This window comes from Maniola jurtina, chromosome 27 (genome assembly GCF_905333055.1).
Source record: "Maniola jurtina chromosome 27, ilManJurt1.1, whole genome shotgun sequence".
NCBI classification, from domain to species: Eukaryota; Metazoa; Arthropoda; class Insecta; order Lepidoptera; family Nymphalidae; genus Maniola; species Maniola jurtina.
The window spans coordinates 2,092,928-2,113,547 of record NC_060055.1 but is presented as its reverse complement, the minus strand read 5'-3'; the positions used below and the strand labels follow the sequence as shown (position 1 = coordinate 2,113,547).

At 38.7% G+C, this 20,620-nt stretch overlaps 2 protein-coding genes across 5 annotated transcripts in view; one reads left to right on the top strand and one right to left on the bottom strand.

Annotated features, from left to right (window-relative positions):
- Positions 1-20,620, bottom strand: part of LOC123879236 (WD repeat-containing protein 7) — a 150,080-nt gene that overhangs the window by 56,973 nt on the left and 72,487 nt on the right. The gene's annotated exons all lie outside the window — the stretch shown is intronic.
- Positions 7,200-15,107, top strand: LOC123879255 (pupal cuticle protein PCP52-like). The gene is made up of 3 exons (XM_045926899.1): positions 7,200-7,424; positions 13,450-13,638; positions 14,482-15,107. The coding sequence occupies exons 1-3, from the start codon at positions 7,215-7,217 to the stop codon at positions 15,064-15,066; spliced, it is 984 nt and encodes a 327-aa protein (XP_045782855.1). The 5' UTR covers positions 7,200-7,214; the 3' UTR covers positions 15,067-15,107.

Genomic DNA, 20,620 nt, shown 5'->3' with positions numbered 1-20,620 from the left:
AATTAACGCCGCTAGCACACCAACGCATTTCCCATACCTACGGTAACGAAATGTCAACGCCAGTGTGCGAAATATGCTCGGAATCCAGATGACATTCTCAAAATCTATAACAGGCGCAAAAAAACCCCCTGATCCTATGGCATTTGGATACTCGCACATGGCTATAGTTATTTACATATCTTAAATAATGGGGCCATGAAAAACGCGACAACCTGCATGAGTGACTTAAACAGCGTTTTCAGCATCCTAGTCATCATCATGACTAACCTATCGCTGGCTCACTACTGAATAGGTCTCCTCTCACAGTGAGAATGATTAGGCCATAGTCTACCATGCTGACCTAGTTCGGAGTTGTGCGCTTTAAATACCTTTGAGAACATTATGGAGAAATCTCAAGCGTGCACGCGCTGGCTGTTTTAGACATTACCCCCCGTCCACACACTGCCCGTGTGGCATGGGAAGGAGCGAGGACGGAGGCAGAGACGTAATGCGGCCGCGTTACTCCCGTGTTCCTCGTTCACGCCCATCGCTCCCTATTTTGTCGGTAAGTATGTAATAGCGCGCACTCTGTTACAGTTTCGACGTCCATCGTGTTGCAAAGGCAAGCGAAGCGACCTAGTGCGGCGCGTCGCGATTAATTACGTGAGTAGAACAGGGTGTGGACGGGAGGCTAGGCCTTTTCATCACAAAAAAAATGTGTTCGCGAAAAAATTAATTGAGTAAATCACATTAACTTGCAGTGTTTTACATAAAAGTGTTAGGTACGTATATCTTGTACGGACTAGGTTCGGAACCCTTCATGTGCGAGTCCGAATCGCACCTAACCGCTTTTTTTTGTACTTAAACTAATGTTGTAAAAAAGAGTATTTTTTCCGATATGACAGATTTTATCCACCCGCTGCGCTCCTCTCATTAAAATCACTAATTTCGTGGCCCCAAATAAAAAATATACCTAACATACCAAGATACATATGTAGCGGGCACTTACAGGGTAATACCAATATATAATTTCTTTTAAAGGTCACTAGATGTTTTCCGTATGGTATGTCTGTACGTGCGACAGAATAAAATTCTGTGAAATTTCATATGACTTCCGTACTATGCCACATTCCCAATACAATAAGAGGGGTCTCTCCGTCACTCGCTTTATACAAACGTAGTTCCAATTTCATTTGAATATTAAGCGACCAAAGTCCATGAAATTTTGCAGACATATTCTAGAAACTAATATCTATGTCTGTGGTTTTCCAGATTTCTGTTAAAATATTCGGTTTCAAAGTTACGCGGTCTTAAAAATTTACATACAAATCTTTGAGCCCCTGTAATTTTAAAACTAGATATTTTTAGAAAAATCTGAAACACCACAGACACAGATATTAGTTTCTAAAATATGTCTGCAAAATTTCATGGACTTTGGTTGCTTAATATTCAAATGAAATTGGAACTACGATTGTATGAAGCGAGTGACGGAGAGAGCCCTGTTAATACGATCTATATAGGTACCTGCTATGGTTGAAACGTATGCGGCCTCTTTCTAGCATGTGAGATTTTAAATGAAAACGAATAAGATAGAATACCAACTTTAAAATTGTAGTGTAATTATTATAATGTACTTGAGGGTATTTCGATAATAAATCAGTTGTTGGTCGCCTTGCCTTGTTTTATTACATGGTGGCAGTGAGTGAGAGTGAAAAATGATAAAATAAAGAATAATTATAATGTTATATTGAAATAATAAGTCATAATAGTATTAATAGTGAAGTGATAATTAAAAAATAGTAAGAATGGAGCACGCTCGACCGCCACCCGAGCTTAACATTGAAGGAAGTCCGGCCGCACGGGCCGATGCATGGTCAAAATGGTGGAAGCAATTTGAAATATTCCTCAAAGCATCAGGAATAATAAAGGAAACTCAGGATGTGCAGGCCAGCTTGATGGTAAACCTCATCGGGCCAGACGGTTATGAAATTTATTCTACATTCACGTACAGTAAGGGTGAAAGTGCAGACGACCTGAAATGTTTAAAAAGTAAATTTGATGACTTTTTTGGAACCAAAAAGGCTAACGTGACGATGTTAAGATTTAAATTTTTTACAAGAAATCAAAGCGAAGGTGAGCCTATAGGTAAATATGTAACCGCCCTCAGATTACTAAGCCAAGATTGCAAATTCGAACAGCTCACGGATGATTTAATAAAAGATCGGATAGTATGCGGTATATCTAATAACGTCGTGAGAGATCGCCTGTTGAGGACGGATGATCTAAATCTGGCGAAGGCGGTGCAAATTTGCGAGGCTGATGAGGCATCCAGACATGAAAGCCGTCAAATACAGGAGGCAAGTACGAGCATACAGGTGGATGGAGTGGCCGGTCGGAGCGGTCGCGAGGCTGGACGAGGCAGGGATCGAGGCGACGGCGACGGGTCGGGGCGCGGCTCCTGGCGCGACGGGGCGCGCGGCTCCTGGCGCGACGGGGCGCGCGGCGAGGAGCGCCGGCCGGCGCGGCCCGTGCGCCGGGAGGGCCGCGCGTGCGATCGATGTGGCCAGGATTTTTGTGACGGGCAGCGTTGCCCAGCTATTCAAGCTATTTGTTTTACGTGTAAATCCCGGGGGCATTTCGCCCGGAGGTGTAAATCAGTGGGAAAACGGGTTCACAAAATAAGTGAGTGTAGTGAATCGGACAGATCCGATGATGATGAGTTAATTTATGTGAATGTGATCGGTGAGGGCAAGCCGAAGGAATGGACTACGTTTTTGGACTTTATTGGTAAGCGATTAGAATTCAAATTAGATACAGGATCGATGATAAATATTCTGTCAAAATTCGATTATGAGGAATTAGGCCTTCATGTTAAAAATTTAAGTCCCTACAGTGGCCGTGTGCATTCTTACACGGGTAATATTGTGCCGATAATAGGACAGTGTTATGTATTAGTAAAGTATAAGCAAGTAGAATATAACCTAAAGTTTGTAGTGTGTAACATGAAATGTCAAAATATTTTAGGACTAAGTGCTTGTGTGAAGTTAGGCTTGATACAACGGGTAGATGCATTAGATATTGATAAGGATTATACGGATTTATTTAAGGGCATAGGGAAATTACCGGGAGTACACAGGATCACTATAGATGAAACGGCGCAACCGAGCATATGCCCAGCTCGTAAGGTTCCACTAGGGCTTAAGGATAAACTTTATAGTGAGTTGCAGCGTATGGAGGAATTGGAGGTGATTTGTAAAGTACAGCGTCCAACTGAATGGGTTAATGCCATCGTGATAACAGCGAAAAAGAACGGAGATATACGTGTATGCTTAGACCCGCGACCGTTAAATCGTGCTATCAAGCGTGCGCATTTTACTCTGCCGACGGTGACTGATCTAGCGACGCGACTTCGCGGGGCGCGGTTCTTTAGCGTACTCGATGCTCGCTGTGGGTTTTGGATGCTGCAGCTGGACGAGGTTAGCGCCGACCTGTGTACCTTCAGCACACCATTCGGCAGATACCAGTTCCTGCGGTTACCGTACGGAATAAGCTGTGCGCCAGAATTATTTCATTCGAGGGTGCGACAACATCTGGAGGACCTGGAAGGAGTCGATTCCTTTATCGATGATATAGTAGTCTGGGGTAGAACTCGCGAAGAGCATGATGTACGTTTAAAACGATTACTTGAGAGGGCACGGGAAATAGGTATGAGATTTAATAAGGATAAGTGTAAATTCGGAGTTAAAGAAATAACGTACTTGGGCCATATTTTCGATGAACGCGGTATGAGACCGGACGTTAATAAAGTTAAAGCTATTTTAGAAATGCCTGAGCCTAAGGATAGAAAATCGTTGGAGCGGTTTTTAGTTATGATTAATTATTTATCGAAGTTCGTTCCTAATTACTCGCAGTCCGTAGCTGTCCTTAGGCATCTTTTAAAGAAAAACGCGGAATGGGTCTGGGATTCGGTGCACTCGGAGGCGGTGAAGTTATTAAAAAACAAAATCGCAACGGCTCCGGTACTAGCGTTGTATTCCGGCGAGCTGCCGGTGGTGTTGTCGGTGGACGCGAGCTCGGAGGCGCTGGGCGCGGTGCTGCTGCAGGGGGGCCGCCCGGTCGAGTTCGCCTCGCTCACGCTCACCGACACGCAGCGACGGTACGCGCAAATAGAAAAAGAAATGTTAGCCATCGTCTTTGCGTGTGAACGTTTTCATCAATATATATTTGGAAGATGCGATGTCACGGTACAGAGTGATCATAAACCACTCGAAGCTATTTTTGCAAAATCGCTTTCCTCGGTTCCCGCGAGGTTACAACGCATGTTGTTAAGGATTCAAAGATATGATTTTAAGGTCACCTATACTCCGGGAAAGTATATGTATATAGCGGACACGTTATCTCGTGCGCCGTTATCGGACTGTATGTATGAAAAATTTAATGAAAGTTTAGAGGCTCATACTTGTTTTATGATTAATAATTTACAGTTCAGCAATCAAAAGTTGATGCTGATAAAAAAACATACAGAAAAGGATAAAGAATGCCAAGAAATACTTAAGTATATAGTAGAAGGATGGCCTAGAAATAAATACGACGTAAAAGGGGATCTTAGAGTTTTTTGGTCTTATCGGGAAAGTCTTCAATATGTGGATGGTTTAATATTAAAGGATTATTTGTTGTATATTCCAGCAGCCTTACGAGGAGATATGCTACAGAGAATCCACGAGGGGCATCTTGGTATTGACCGGTGCAAGCGGCGCGCGCGTCAAGTAATGTTCTGGGTAGGCATGTCGCGCGACATCGAACGCGCGGTGCGCGAGTGTGCGACGTGCGAACGGTATGCGCCGGCGCCGCGCCGCGAGCCGATGTTGCCGCACGCTATTCCGGATGTACCCTGGTTCAAACTGGGCTCGGATATATTTGAGTATAGAAAGAAGTACTTCCTCATTTTAGTGGATTATTTTTCTAACTTTGTTGAAGTTACTGAGTTAAATTCTATAAATAGTAAGTCTATAATAAAGGCTATGAAAGAACAATTCGCGCGACATGGAATTCCAAACGAATTACTGACAGATAATTTTTCGGCTTATGTATCTAGTGAATTTCAGGCCTTCCTTCGTGCGTGGGACATCAAGCATGTCACATCTTCTCCCTTATATGCACAGAGCAATGGCAAAAGCGAACGGAGTGTCCGTACGGTGAAAAATTTACTAAAGAAATGTTGCGACTCAGGCGAAGATTATTATATAGGGTTGTTAAATTTGAGAACCACGCCACGCGAAAATATCGATTCGCCCGCGCAAATTCTGATGGGTAGGAGATTAAATACGCGGTTGCCGACATATCACAAACTTTTTGATGAAACGGTTGATCGTAAAAGAAACTATAGCGCTATATTGAAACATCAACAAAAACAAAAAGTATACTATGATAGGTCTGCGAAAACCCTTCCACCGCTTCACACGAATGATAAGGTTGTGATAGTAGACGGCAAGGAACGCAAGCTCGCAAAAGTGGTTCAGCAGACTGCGGAACCTAGGTCTTATGTTGTAGAGGATCAAACCAGGCGTAAATATCGGCGCAATAGGCGACACCTGGTAAATAGACAGGGCGAGCAGGCGTCCGAGGGAAGGCACAACGAATGCGAGACGCGTTCAACGGAAAATAGTACAAATGCAGGTGAATCCGGTACGGTTACAGATACTGATCTCATGAGTGCGGGCTCAGCCGGAGCAACGTCGAAAGACGCTGTTCCACCGCAGGATTTTGCCTTGCCTCGTCGCACGAGAAGGGCTTGCCGTCTATATGATAAAAATAATTCAGAATAGTGTTGTTGCGTAGGTTGTTAGTGTACACCATTGTTAATTTATCTTATTTTATTTTATTCAATGATGAATTTTAGAAATGAATTATTTTAATTTAGTATAGGTGCTACTAATAATTTTATTTTGTGTTGTGCATTTTTATTTTATATTGGAGTATGTAATAGAATGGTTTTATAGTTTATACAGTAACAGATTTTGTAATTGATGAGATGAATAGAGATATTAAAGGATATTAATTTTTATGCATGCCTCACACATCAATTGTTTTTCAGTATAGAAAAAGAAAGATGTAGTGTAATTATTATAATGTACTTGAGGGTATTTCGATAATAAATCAGTTGTTGGTCGCCTTGCCTTGTTTTATTACAAAAATACGTGATTGCAAAAACAAAATTTGAGCGTTTTTTTTACGATTCTAAGTCAATACAAAAAGATGGGGGCAAAGGCTAACTTGTATCTGAATAAAAAAATGCAGCTATCTTTGTACCAAATTTCATCAAAATTGGTTAACCGGATAGGGCGTTAAAACACAATAGCAGTTATAATATTAGTTGGATATATTTGGGAAAGAAATGCCGAAGAGAATTTCCGTTTACCCGCTGATGTGTCTTTGCCCTTATTTGATTAAGTTTTATCTCTACCGTTATTATTCTAGTACTAGCGACTTCGTCCGCGTGGATTTAGGTTTTCAAAGATCCCGTGGGAACTCTTTGATTTTCCGGGATAAAAAGTAGCTTATGTCCGTCTTCGGCATATAAGCTAACCCTGTACCAAATTTCGTCAGAATCGGTTGAACTGTTGGGCCGTGAAAAGCTAGCGGACAGACAGACAGACACACTTTTGCATTTATAATATTAGTATGGATTATTTTGGAAGAGGACGAAATCGCTGGTTGCAATTAATGTATGTAGGTACTATCTGTCATAATCTGGCGCCAAAACTATGACATAACACAAACCGAAATACCAATAAAATACCTCATTCAAGATGGCGCCCATATCCACTAGGTGTATCCTTGGCCTTATTATATTAAGTATTATCTTTACAGTTAATTATTCTAGTATTATTTTGGATGTGGATAAAATCGCAGTAGCTAATCTTTGTAAAGCTAGACGAGAGAGAAAAAAAAATATCGCAGTATTCAATTAATGTATAGTCTATCTGTCATAATTTAGCGCCAAAACTATGACAAACCGGAATACCAATAAAATATGTCATTCAAGATGGCGCCCATATCCACTAGATGTATCCTTGGCCTTATTCGATTAAGTATTATCTTTACAGTTAATTATTCGAGTATTATTTTGGATGTGGACGAAATCGCTGGTTTCAATTAATGTGTATCTGTCATAATCTGACACCAAAACTGTGACATAACACAAACCGGAATACCAATGAAATACCTTATTCAAGATGGCGCCCATCAAACTGTCAAAAAGCGCGCGCTTCCTGCTTCCATCAGCCCTCAGGTTGTTGACGTTTGAACTTTTCTTATTACATTTATGTAAACGAGCATACCCAGAGTGGAGCCTGTTCTATATACAATGTGGATGGAATATAAAAACGCATCGAGATCAGATGAAGCAATCAGTAGACATCGATATTGCGAAGATGAGAGTTCTGGTCAGTGTCACTTCCCTATTTGTATTTTTAAAAGTTCAAGTGAATTTTAAAGTGGAAAGTTTCTGTATTTTAGTGATGGCACTACTTTTGCATATCGAAATCGATTTGGTTGTGTTGTTTTTAACCCCCGATCCAAAAAGAGGGGTGTTATAAGTTTGACGTGTGTATCTGTGTATCTGTCTGTGGCATCGTAGCTCCTAAACTAATGAACCGATTTTAAATTACTTTTTTTTGTTTGAAAGGCGACTTGATCGAGAGTGTTCTTAGCTATAATCCAAGAAAATCGGTTCAGCCGTTTGCAAGTTATCAGCTCTTTTCTAGTTACTGTAACCTTCACTTGTCGGGGGTGTTATAAATTTTTAATTTACACTTGTTCATAAATCCATATAGAACCTATAAACATACAGCTTATTCATCTTTAACCCATTGCTGGTCCACTACTGAGTACGGGTCTCCTCTCGGAATGAGAAGGGGTTAGGCCATAGTGCATCACACTGGTCAAGTGCGGATTGGCAGACTCACACACCTTTGAGGACATTATGGAGAACACTCAGGCATGCAGGTTTCCTCACGATGTTATCCTTAGTAGTAAGACCATGGCCAAATCCTTTCCATTCTGAGAGGAGATCCGTTCTCAGTAGTGCGGCTCACTACTGAGCACGGATCTCTTATCTGCCCGGCTAGCATGGGCAGTAGATAAAAATTATATCCCCGATTATATCCGCTGGTTTCTATAACATCCGTGGATATAATCGGGGGATATAATTTTTGTGAATTGATGAAATGAATTGATTGTGTGTGTGTACTGTGTATATATGTGTGTGTATATATGTGTCATAATTTCCACGTGCTTCTATTTGTTTAATGAGCTCATTCCTAATGCCAATGATACTGATATAATATAAAGGTATTAAAAATTTAAAACGAATGTTTATAAACCTATTTGGAAACCTAGAGCAATTATAATACTTCATTAAATATGTTAATTACTTAAAAGGCGTAGCAAAAAAAATAATTATTCATTTGTCAAAAAAAATTCGTAACTCTCTACAGTTGAATCGTATTTTAGACATTTTTAGGGTTCCGTACCTCAATCGGAAAAACGGAACCCTTATTATGGGATCACTCTGTTGTCTGTCTGTCTGTCTATCCGTCTGTCCATCTGTCGTGTCTATCAAGAAAACCTATAGGGTACTTTGACCTAGAATTATGAAATTTGGCAGGTAGAGTAGATCTTATAGCACAAGTAAATGAAAAAATCGGAAAACCGGGAATTCGTGATTACATCACAAAAAAAAAACAAAATTGGAAGATGTACAAGAACAAATTATAATAATAATTAGTATTTTCTGTTTTCAAAGTAAGAAACTACCACGATATACCAAGTGGGGTATCATATGAAAGGGCTTTATTTGTGCGTTCTAAAACAGATTTTTATTTAATTTTATGCACAATAGTTTTTGATTTATCATGCAAAATGTTAAAAAAAAATACCCGAGTACCGAACCCTCGCGTCGGTGCGCGAGTCTGACTCGCACTTGGCCGCTTTTTTGTGGAAATATTGCATTAAATCCTTTGAATTTTTTTTTAAATTATATTTTTTTTTAATGCGTTATTACGAAAAAAATAGAGCAAACAAAATGCTTTGTTTCGATCCAGTGAATTTATGAAAAGTCGTATCTTTATTAAAATCATTTAATATCTGGATACACACAGACGAAACGAATGTGTGATAAAATAGTGCAATTTTTGGCGACAGTGATATCTCAAATATTGCGGTTGACTGAATTTATGACTTTTATAACAAACTTCAGCAATCTATTCTGGACTTGCATTTAACTTAGTTTAAAAAACTATTATAAATATGCTCCCTCGGCTTTCCGAACCAGTGGTAAATTATTTTGACGATTCAAAAGCACTTGTAAAAGTTTTTTTGAATAAAAATCTATTCTATTCTATTCCCATAATAATTAAGATAAATAAAAACGTTTCGTTTTTTAATTTAATCAGTGGAAGATTATCACTTATTAATGAAACTATTGCATCATTTATCGATAATTGTCAACAATGTTAAATTTAATTTATTGTGTATGTACATACGACCTTCATGACGACATTCCGATATTATAATTACTAATCTATTTTATCACAAACAGGTTAAAAGGTTTATTCTATATAAGTTTTATTAAAACCTACGTCCAATCAAGCCATTTATCATACATCTGCATAGCATTAGAATAATATGTACAAGTATGTTATAAATAAATCATTTTACTTGTTATGGTATAAAAACAAGTCATTGTTTTAAAGGGTTTACTGAAATCGCAATTTATTAAAAGTTAAAAATTTAGGATACAGTCAAAGACAAATCATCATAAACATCATCATGATTAACCATAAGTATTGGAAAAAGGAACTTCCCGTTGACCTAGAATCACAAAATACCCGAGTACGGAACCCTCGGTGCGTGAGTCTGACTCTCACTTGGCTGGTTTTTGCTCGTCAATGATTCTAATTAAGATTATTTCTTTTTAACCCCCGACCCAAAAAGAGGGGTGCTATAAGTTTGACGTGTGTATCTACGTATCTGTCTGTGGCATCGTAGCTCCTAAACTAATGAACCGATTTTAATTTAGTTTTTTTTTGTTTGAAAGGTGGCTCCGATCGAGAGTGTTCTTAGCTATAATCCAAGAAAATCGGTTCAGCCGTTTGAAAGTTATCAGCTCTTTTCTAGTTACTGTAACCTTGACTTGTCGAGGGTGTTATAAATTTTAATTTACAGTTGTGATGGATGAACTTATCGCCTGTGTGTATAACGGTTTTATTTGCAAACAAGTTCGACCTTCAGCCCGCATACCGACATTATAATCGCTAATCTCTTTATCAGAAACCCGTCCGGACGTTTTTACTATGTTGGGCGAACAATGAAATGTAAGAAATGTTTCCAATCAGATGGGTTGTTGCGGAATGCAGTCGCTATCGACAAAGGTTTACAGATAAATTACTCGAATTTCATTTTTTTAGGGTTCCGTACCTTAAGAGGGCTCTCTCCGTCACTCGTTTCATACAAACGTAGTTCCAATTTCATTTGAATACTAAGCAACCAAAGTCCATGAAATTTTGCAGACATATTCTAGAAACTAATATCTGTCTGTGGTGTTTTAGATTTTTCTAAAAAAAAATGTAGTTTTAAAATTACAGGGGATCAAAGATTTGTATGTAAATTTTTAAGACCGCGTAACTTTGAAACCGAATATTTTAACAGAAATCTGAAAAACCACAGACATAGATATTAGTTTCTAGAATATTTATTTATTTATTTATTTATTTATTTATGTACCGCCCACAGAGTTACACATTTAGATTAAATACATGTTGTTCCTTAAATTCTAGGGCTCTTATGCAACTCCACTTACGGGCAGTCACAGCATTCATAAACATAAGTCGTACAGTAAAATATGAAATATAATATAATAGCTAACCTAAGGACTATGAAAAAATACCTAAGTTATAAATTTTAAAAGAATATAATAAGATGGAAATTAAATTAAAGTAAAGTTAAGTTAAACTAAGCTAATATGTCTAATACTAACTATGTTAATATGTCTGCAAAATTTCATGGACTTTGGTTGCTTAATATTCAAATGAAATTGGAACTACGTTTGTATGAAGCGAGTGACGGAGAGACCCCTCGAAGTAACCTTCGAGACTACATTAAAATAGTTATTCTCCCAGCAACTAGTGGAAGGCCTTACCTATCTTAGGTATTAACCCAATCATCATATTCATATTGCATATAATTAGGTTACAATGTAACAAATAGATTCTTTGACTCTACCTTTTTGTAATATCTGCAGCAAGTTTTTAATGTCATGTACCTGCACTAAGGACCCTAGCACACTTGATATTTTGCGATTTCTTAAATCCTGTCATAATTGACACCGGCAAAGAAGAACATCGTATGTCAATGTTGGCCTTATTATCATATACTAGCCGATGCCCGCGACTTCGCCCGCGTGGATTTAGGTTTTTCGAAATCCCGTGGGAACTCTTTGATTTTCCGGGATAAAAAGTAGCCTATGTGCTAATCCAGAGTATAATCTATCTCCATTCTAAATTTCAGCTCAATCCGTCCAGTAGTTTTTGCGTGAAGGAGTAACAAACATACACACACACACACACACACACACACACACATACAAACTTTCGCCTTTATAATATTAGTGTGATTTTAAGATTGAGACTCAAAACTGAGCAGACTCAAAACTCAAACAGCCAAAAACCATACCATGATAACATACTATGATCTTCCATGCAGGAGTCGTATTGTTCAAAGTGATATTTCCAACTAATCAAATGTATAACGCGTTAAACTCGGAACCAATTTGTTCAAGGTTAAGTTTTTAATAACTTAAAATTTAAATACCCCCGATACAAAATTTCTATAAGAAAACTAGAAAAGAGCTGATAGCTTTCAAACGGCTGAACCGATTTTCTTAGATTATAGCTAAGAACACTCTCTATCAAGCCACCTTTTAAACAAAAAAAAAACTAAATTAAAATCGGTCCATTCGTTTAGGAGCTACGATGCAACAGACAGATACACACGTCAAACTTATAACACCCCTCTTTTTGGGTCGGGGGTTAAAAAGACCAACTGCCAAGTTTTTCGCCTACCCGTTACCTACAATATGATATGTCGTTAAACCACGAAATAAGTTTATGATCATCCATACTTCCATACTTAATATTATAAATGCAAAAGTGTGTCTGTCTGTCTGTCTGTCTCTCAGCTACCTTTTCACGGCCTTTTCACAGTTTAACCGATTCTGACGTTTGGTACAATGTTAGCTTATATCCCGGGGACGGACATAGGCAACTTTTTATCCCGGAAAACCAAACAGTTCCCACGGGATCTTCAAAAACCCACATCCACGCGGACGAAGTCGCAGGCATGCTCTAGTTAGTAATAATCAAATTCATACTTCGTTAAGAGTTCAGTTGCTGCTTGATAAGCGACAAAATCGCCAATACTTACGCATACAAGTGTAGTGTGCTAGTGCCCTAGTACAGTAAACCAGTTCAGCAGACATATACCTAACTTTTAATTTAGATCAGTCTAGAACCGTTTCAAGTCTCGATATGTACAATATTGACAACATAAATCAGAATCAATCAAGCATAATAATTAGTTTTCATATTGCTACTAGGTATGTACTACGCATACTGGTTAAACTAATCAAATATGGAATTTTTTAAATCACGCGAACTATTCATTTATATCAAACCCATCGGGCGGACGAAGTCGCAGGCTTTAGCTAGTCACTGATCATTTTTAAGGGTCAGTGCTTCAAAAGGAAAAACGGAACCCTTATAGGATCACTTTGTTGTCTGTCTGTCTGTATTTATTTTTATGCATCTATTATGCATACAAATAAAAAAGAGTACGGAACCCTCGGTGCGCGTGTCTGACTCACACTTGGCCGGTTTCTTTTAAACAGCTTTAAGAGCAAACGAGCAGGCGAGTCACCTGACGTCACCATTGCCGGCCTTTCAGGAATTTGTTGGTCTGACCCCTGAATAACCCCATGTTGTAATCTAATGGGAATACCACAGAAGGGAGTTGATTCCACAGTTTGCATGTGCGTGGATAAATGTTCTTTTATATAACGATGTAATTATAAGCTAGCAAAATCTTAGCGCTATTATTGTACTACCTAAACACAATCCAATACCGGTAACCATTTACCCTATACTTGTAGTTTTAGTGATTTAATGTTTTTTAAACCCGCAATGTACAGCGTGCAAAACTTGGGATCAATGCCCGCCTACGACGCATTGACCCCGCGGCACCTAACTATGCAACATTCATTGACCTCTAGCATCAGTAAAATGTTTTATTGGCAATACATTGCGAACTTAATAACTACAGGGTTTTATTTTATTTTTTCGCGTTTTTTGTGGTACTATTATCTGTCTTCGTTTTTCTAGCGTTTTAATTACAACCTGTATATTTTGTTTACAGATCGTTTCCGCCTTCCTCGCCTGCGCTTCAGCGGCGCCTTCCGTCTTAAACTTTGTACCCTATACGGCTTTCCCACTTACACCTGGGTCACCATATGCAGCCCTCTCTGTCGCACCAGTGCCGGTGGCGCCAATAGTTGCACCAGAAGTGCCAGCTGGTGACATTCAGGCTGCTGCTATAGATGCCCAGGTAACTATCATCTCTCTTGTAGGTCTTTAACAATGTCATCTTACCCTATCGCACCTGTGTCAGCATATGCAGCCTTATACAGCTTATATTTTGCAGCTTATATTAAAATTGCCAGCTGGTGGATTGCAGGGCTGCTGCTATAAATGCCCAGCTAACTTCATCTCCCTAAGATTATCTCTTTCTTTCTACCATCCCTCCTTCCTATCAGCTCTCTCTGTCTCATCAATAGCGTACCAGTCCTGGTAGTACCAGTCGTTGAATTAGTAGTGACAGCTGGTGACATTCAAGCTACTGCTATAGAAGACCAGACAACACTCTAAGGATTGTCGGTTTCTCGTTATCAACATTATCTTTCCATCATCATCTATGTTAACGAAAGCATCCTCTTCAGTCCTCAGCAGTTTATTCACTAGTCAATTAATTAGACTTTTATCACACTTCACATCACACTAATATTATAAAGGAGAAAGTTTGTATGTGTGTGTGTGTGTGTGTGTGTGTTTGTTACTCCTTCACGCAAAAACTGCTGGACGGATTGGGCTGAAATTTAGAATGGAGATCACACTAATATTATAAAGGAGAAAGTTTGTATGTGTGTGTGTGTGTTTGTTACTCCTTCATGCAAAAACTTCTGGACGGATTGGGCTGAAATTTAGAATGGAGATAGATTATACCCTGGATTAGCACATAGGCTACTTTTTATTCCGGAAAATCAAAGAGTTCCCACGGGAATTTTAAAAAACCTACATCCACGCGAACGGAGTCGCGGGTATCAGCTAGTTGATGATATAAGTTTAGAAGAAGACTAAATAAAATGGTTGATTGATTGTCTTTTTTCTACAGGTTAAAGCCGCCGATGAAGCCCAAGCTCGCGCCGACAAAGCAAGAGAACTACAAGAACAAGCCGCCGAGAACATAGATGAAGGAGTTGCTGAAGCCAACGACATCACCAAAGAGAAATCCGAAGAAGCCTTTTGGGCTTCTGAGGAGATGAAAAATCAAGCTTTAAACGAAGCGCAAATCGCTGAAGCAAGGTTAGCTGCCGAAGCCGCTAAGGAAATCGCTATGCCTGAATCAGCTGAAGAGAAATCAGAAATCAAAAGCGAAGCCACTGAAGCTAAAACTGAAGAAAAGATGGAATTGAAAGCCGAAGAAGCCGAAAAGCCAGTCGAAGCTGAAATGAAAGAAGCGGAAAAGAAGGATGATGCTGTTGAAGTAAAAGCCGCAGCTCCTGAAGCGCCTAAGCCTGGAAATCCTTTCGGGGTTTACAATTCAATATTCCCAGCTCCTATTCCTGTCGCTCCAGGCCTCAACTTCCAGCCATACGTTGCTCCGATATCCTACCAAGCTGCATACAGAACTCCGTTCCCTGTAGCCACGTTTCCGCATATCTACCAACCCGCGATAGCTATTAAGCACGCGTGGTAATATGATAACATTAAAAGACTAATAAATCGTAATTAAAGTTATGCTTATTTTTTCAATGGTGCCCTCCTTTTAACCCCTGACCCAAAAAGAGGGGTGTTATAAGTTTGACGTGTGCATCTGTCTGTGGCATCGTAGCTCCTAAACTAATGAGCCGATTTTAATTTAGTATTTTTTTGTTTGAAAGGTGGCTTGATCGAGAATGGTCTTAGCTATAATCCAAGAAAATCGGTTCAGCCGTTTGAAAGTTATCAGCTCTTTTCTAGTTACTAACCTTCACTTGTCGGGGGTGTTATAAATTTTTAATTTACACTTGTACTCTAAGATCACGGATAGGGTAAACGTTTACCCATTTTTTGGGTTCCATACCTCAAAAGGAAAAAGGAACCCTTCTAGACAACAAAGTGATCCTACGTGTGTGTGTGTGTGTGTGTGTGTGTGTGTGTGTGTGTGTGTGTATGTTTGTTACTCCTTCACGCAAAAATCACTGGACGGATTTTGCTGAAGTTCGGAATGGAGATAGATAATATCCTAGATTAGCACATAGGCTACTTTTTATCCCGGAAAACCAATGAGTTCCCACGGGATTTCGAAAAACCTAAAACCACGCGGACGAAGTCGCGGGCGTCAGCTAGTTTCGCCATAAAAGTGTAAAATTCAAACACTATTTAGGCATGTTGCTATGAATATTTTAATAACTAACTCGATTTAACGGTACACAAAAAAAGAGACAAATGTCGGAGTGATACGTACACGCACGCCTAGTTATTAATCTATTAATCTATATTTAGTTTATACGTAATAAACTTAAATATGGCAACAAAAAGTGCAAGTCTATTTGGAAAACATAGCCAGCGTTAATGTAATAATGGCGCCGATTCTGTAGATTGCCGATTCTTTCTCTAAACTAAATTTGGAGTATCTGCATCTGTTTCTTTTTAATATAGCTAAAATAGGACGGAACATGAATTTTACATCTAAATACTCTTTTAGTGCAAACAATAGGCTCGTGACTGGCAGCTAAAGTCACGAGGTTTGACAGTTCTAAATTACAATAAATGTGTCAAACTGTGTCTGTCCTGTTCATATTACTATAGTAAGAAGAGGATGCGAATATTCTAATATTTAGTTGTGCTCAGAAGCAGTGCCAATGTCTAATCATCTTGCACACAATCTCTAAATTAACTTGGCAGTTATAAATCTAGTGATCTGAGCAAGGTCTCCTTTTCTGCAGGGAGCATTATGAAAGGGACAGCAAGACATTTAGACCTATCATTTTAGTTTAGTTTAGTGATTTTGTACAACAGAATAAACAGCATTTTTAATTGGAAAATTAGATGAAGTACGGGGATGAAGTAAAAAATAGTATAAGAAAGACTGAGGACAGGGTGTGGTGGTGCTAACTAGGGAAGGCCTACTGTACCTGTTAGATACAATCTGTATACAATCTGTTTAGAGAACTGTGTGAGATGAAGACTCAGGTTGAAATCTATGGACTGTAGGTACGATTCAAACGGACAGGACATGTCTGACATAGGTTGCGCGAACCCTCATACAAATAGTACTATTTAATTCGAGAATACATCTATACGTCTTATAAATAAAATTGGAGTGTCTGTCTGTAATTTCGAAATAACTACCGCATATTAAGGTCATATGGTTATTTGAACGATACTATAACTGAATCACACGTTTTTAAAATTTTTGTCTGTCTGTCTGTCTGTCTGTCTGTTTGAAAAGGCTAATCTTGGGAACAGCTGAACCGATTTTGACGGGATTTTCACAGACAAGTAGAGAATTGACCAGGGTGTAACATAGGCTACTTTTTTAACCGACTTTCAAAAAGGAAGTTGTGTTTTTCTACCTATGTACACCGTAATCTCCGAGATTTCTGGACCGATTTGCGTCATTTCTTTTTTAATCGATAGAGGAACTTTGCGACATTGTTTCATAAAAAATTTGGAGTCCAACTCCTCAATCCTGATGCTGCAGGGGATCTGACCAATCCACGCGGGCGAAGCTGCGGGCATCAGCTGGTACTTAATATTATAAATGCGAAAGTGTGTTTGTCTGTCTGTCTGTCTGTCTGCTACCTTTTAACGCCGCAACATTTTAACCATTTCTAACGAAATTTGGTATAGAGTTAGCTTATATCCCGGGGACGGATAGGTTTTTAGGAATCCCGTGGGAACTCTTTGATTTTCCGGGTTAAAAAGTAGCCTAATGACCTTCCCCGGGATGTACCCCAAGTCAGTATCTTTCATTAAAATCGGTTCAGTGGTTGGGCCGTGAAAACGTAGCAGACAGACAGACAGACAGACACACTTTCGCATTTATAATATTAGTATGGATTCTCGGAGAATTCGTACTATTTGTATGATACGGATCGGATATAGAGCTTTGGAGCTTTTAACTGTGGGCGTTGGCGTAATACAAACTACCAAAGAATTTTTGTGTACACAAATTACTATGGTATGTCATTGTAGATACAGCCAGAGTTCGAAGTTCCTCACACAAGGCCTTTCAAGTCACGCATAGCAATATTAGACTACTAGTTGATGCCCGCGACTTCGTTCCGTTTATTATAAACGGGAAAGTTCGTATAATGAATGTATGGATGTTTGTTACTCTTTCACGCCAGAACTACTGGACGGATTTGGCTGTTTGGAATGGAGATAGATTATACCCTGGATTAACATATAGGCTACTTTTATTCCGAAAATCAATGAGTTCCCTTGGGATTTGTAGAATAGAATAGAATATATTTTTATTCAAGTAAACTTTTAAAAGTCTTTTTGGATTGTCAAATAATTTACTACTGGTTCAGAATGCCGTTCCTACCGAGAAGAACTAGCATGAAACTCGGCGGTTAATCTTTTCAATTATTCAATTTAATATAGTACGCCACACTATACAAAACAATTGCAGCCCCGCGCATTGCTGGAGCAAGTCAAATCCATGCTTTTTTATCATTTACACAAGTGTAAATTAAAAATTAATAACACCTGCGACAGGTGAAGATTACAGTAACTAGAAAAGAGATGATAACTTTCAAACGGCTGAACCGATTTTCTTGGATTATAGCTAAGAACACTCTCGATCAAGCCACCTTTCAAACACAAAAAAAAACTAAATTAAAATCGGTCCATTAGTTTCGGAGCTACGATGCCACAGATAGATATACAGATACACACGTCAAACTTATAACACCCCTCTTTTAGGATCGGGGTTCAAAAAGTATCAATAGTAGGTCGCTAATACTGGAACCTGTAGGACAACATTTTTGATGCTCCTAGAATATATAGGGTCAAGAACCTTACGTTTCCTGCATCCCTTCGCCTTAAGGCCGTTGACGTTTTAACCTTTTTTATTGCATTCAAGTAAACAAGTCATCCATTACTGAGCCTGATCCATTTACTACAGAATATATAAAAATTAAATTAAAAATTTTAAAAACCCCCGACACATAAACCTCTAAAAAGTAAAAAAATAATAGGTAAATATGTATGGGCCCTTTAAGAATAGTATAAATAGTAAAGTTTTATCCAAGCGCTCGTTGCGCCAGGGGACCGCTACCTATCATAAACTATGAAAGTCATCTGTTGTAGAAAGAATAGTCTTTAGCGGTCCCCCGACGCAACGAACGCTTGGATAAAACTTTACTATTTATACTATTCTTAAAGGGCCCATACATATTTACCTATTATTTTTTTACTTTTTAGAGGTTTATGTGTCGGGGGTTTTTAAAATTTTTAATTTAATTTTTATTTCACGCTTTTTAAACTCTATTCATAAATTACCGTTTATTTGTGCCATTCTAAAACCCAATTTCTATAATAATATAAATCCAATAAGGCAGCTAATATCTCTTCAAAAGTAACATCAATGTTATGTTAATTATACGTTCCATGAAATATTTTTGACCGAACATCACTAAATCAAGAATTATCTGAATGACTCACATAGTTTAACACGACCAAACCAAATATCTGTTTCTAACATGTCGTTGCTTTAAAAATGTATCCATTTTACGTAGTCGTATAATGGTTCGCTTTTCAAGATATACCTACGATTAAATTGAAATCGACTTTCACCCGATGAAATAAGGAAAAAAGTGGCTTGTATTTCATTTTGTTTGTTATTGCATGTCAAATTTTTATTTGACATAACTTTCAAAAACCGGTCAAGTGCGAGTCTGCCTCACACATGAAGAGTTCCGTACAAGTTTTTTTTTATGTAATGACAATTCAGTTGTCGGATTTTTCTCTTTACTTGGGCCACAGGAGTAGAGTGCTTGGGCTATAAGATATTGCTACCTGCCTTTCATGATTCTACGTAAACGGGAAGTACCCAATTTATAAGTTTTGATTCTCTTGAAAGATGACACACAGACAGACAACGAAGTGGTGAAGGAAAACACCGTCAAGAAACCTGCATGCTTGAGAGTTGGCCATAATGCTCCCTCAAAGGTGCGTGAGGTGTGCCAATACGTGCTTGGCCAGTGTGGTAGCTTCTCATTCTGAGAGGAGACTTGTGCTCAGTAGTGAGCCGGCGATGGGTTGATCCTGATGATGATGAATTTTAAACGAATATTTGTCAAAGTAAATAAGCTGAGTTCAAGCAGATAAAATAAAAAGAAGGTGCGCCTAATGCATCATCCAAACCTGCGCGACAAAGCGACTACGATGCGGGAACCTCAGCCGCGCGGAGGGTCATCGCCTCCTACGATATTTAATGGTGCCATGCACACCTACGCGACTACAACAGTCGAGGCTACCTACAACATCTTTTTTTTTTTCTACAGATACCTACTGAACCCTAAAAATAGTTTGACTATGGTTTGGGTTTGGGTTGATTGTTCGTGGCCTTTGGTTGACTGTTGGATATTATAATTGAATTGATGTTTTCTCGTTTAACTGTGATTATAATATTTTATAAATTAGAAACTCCGCGCCTACGATCCAAAGTATCGGAGTTTTCCAAAACATTATTTTCAAATAAATAATTATGTATCTAGGCAACGTCCATCTTGACAACTTGACATTTGCCAATTGACATAATATTATGAACCTCTGTTACAATAGTGAAAGATCCCAGGGCCACCAGCGTCACGTATTTTCTGACGAATGAAATGTGGACGATTGAGTAGTGTTACTATGTACTAAGAACGCATGCCTACAGACCTGCTAGCTTGCTTAGACGGCCAATTTTCAGGTATCAGGTAATCAAGGTACATAAAAACATAACTTACCTCACGTAAATTCCCCAATTTTTTTAATTTTTAGCAGTTTTTTTTTTAATATTAATAATTAATTGACATAAGTAAACTATAAGAGAGTGAGAGAGAAGTCAATATATCCTAATACATGTGTTACTCATTCTCATGCGCGTAGATAATGATGCCCTCGCGCTCAAACCCACAGAGGCATTAAAATTGAATTTAGGGGATGATTGGCCCTCTGGATCGGTCTGTCTTCTTGTAAAAGGTTTTAAAATAGTTGTCTGGTGGACATATATAAAAATGGAGCATCAGAATTTACGTGCAGTTAAGTAATCA

Excerpts from the sequence above, each read along its gene's own strand:
- LOC123879255 (XM_045926899.1), top strand. The coding sequence starts at position 7,215 with ATGGCGCCCATCAAACTGTCAAAAAGCGCGCGCTTCCTGCTTCCATCA. Across the intron at positions 7,425-13,449 it reads TTGCGAAGATGAGAGTTCTG|ATCGTTTCCGCCTTCCTCGC; the intron begins GTCAGTGTCACT and ends TTTTGTTTACAG. Across the intron at positions 13,639-14,481 it reads CTGCTGCTATAGATGCCCAG|GTTAAAGCCGCCGATGAAGC; the intron begins GTAACTATCATC and ends TTTTTTCTACAG.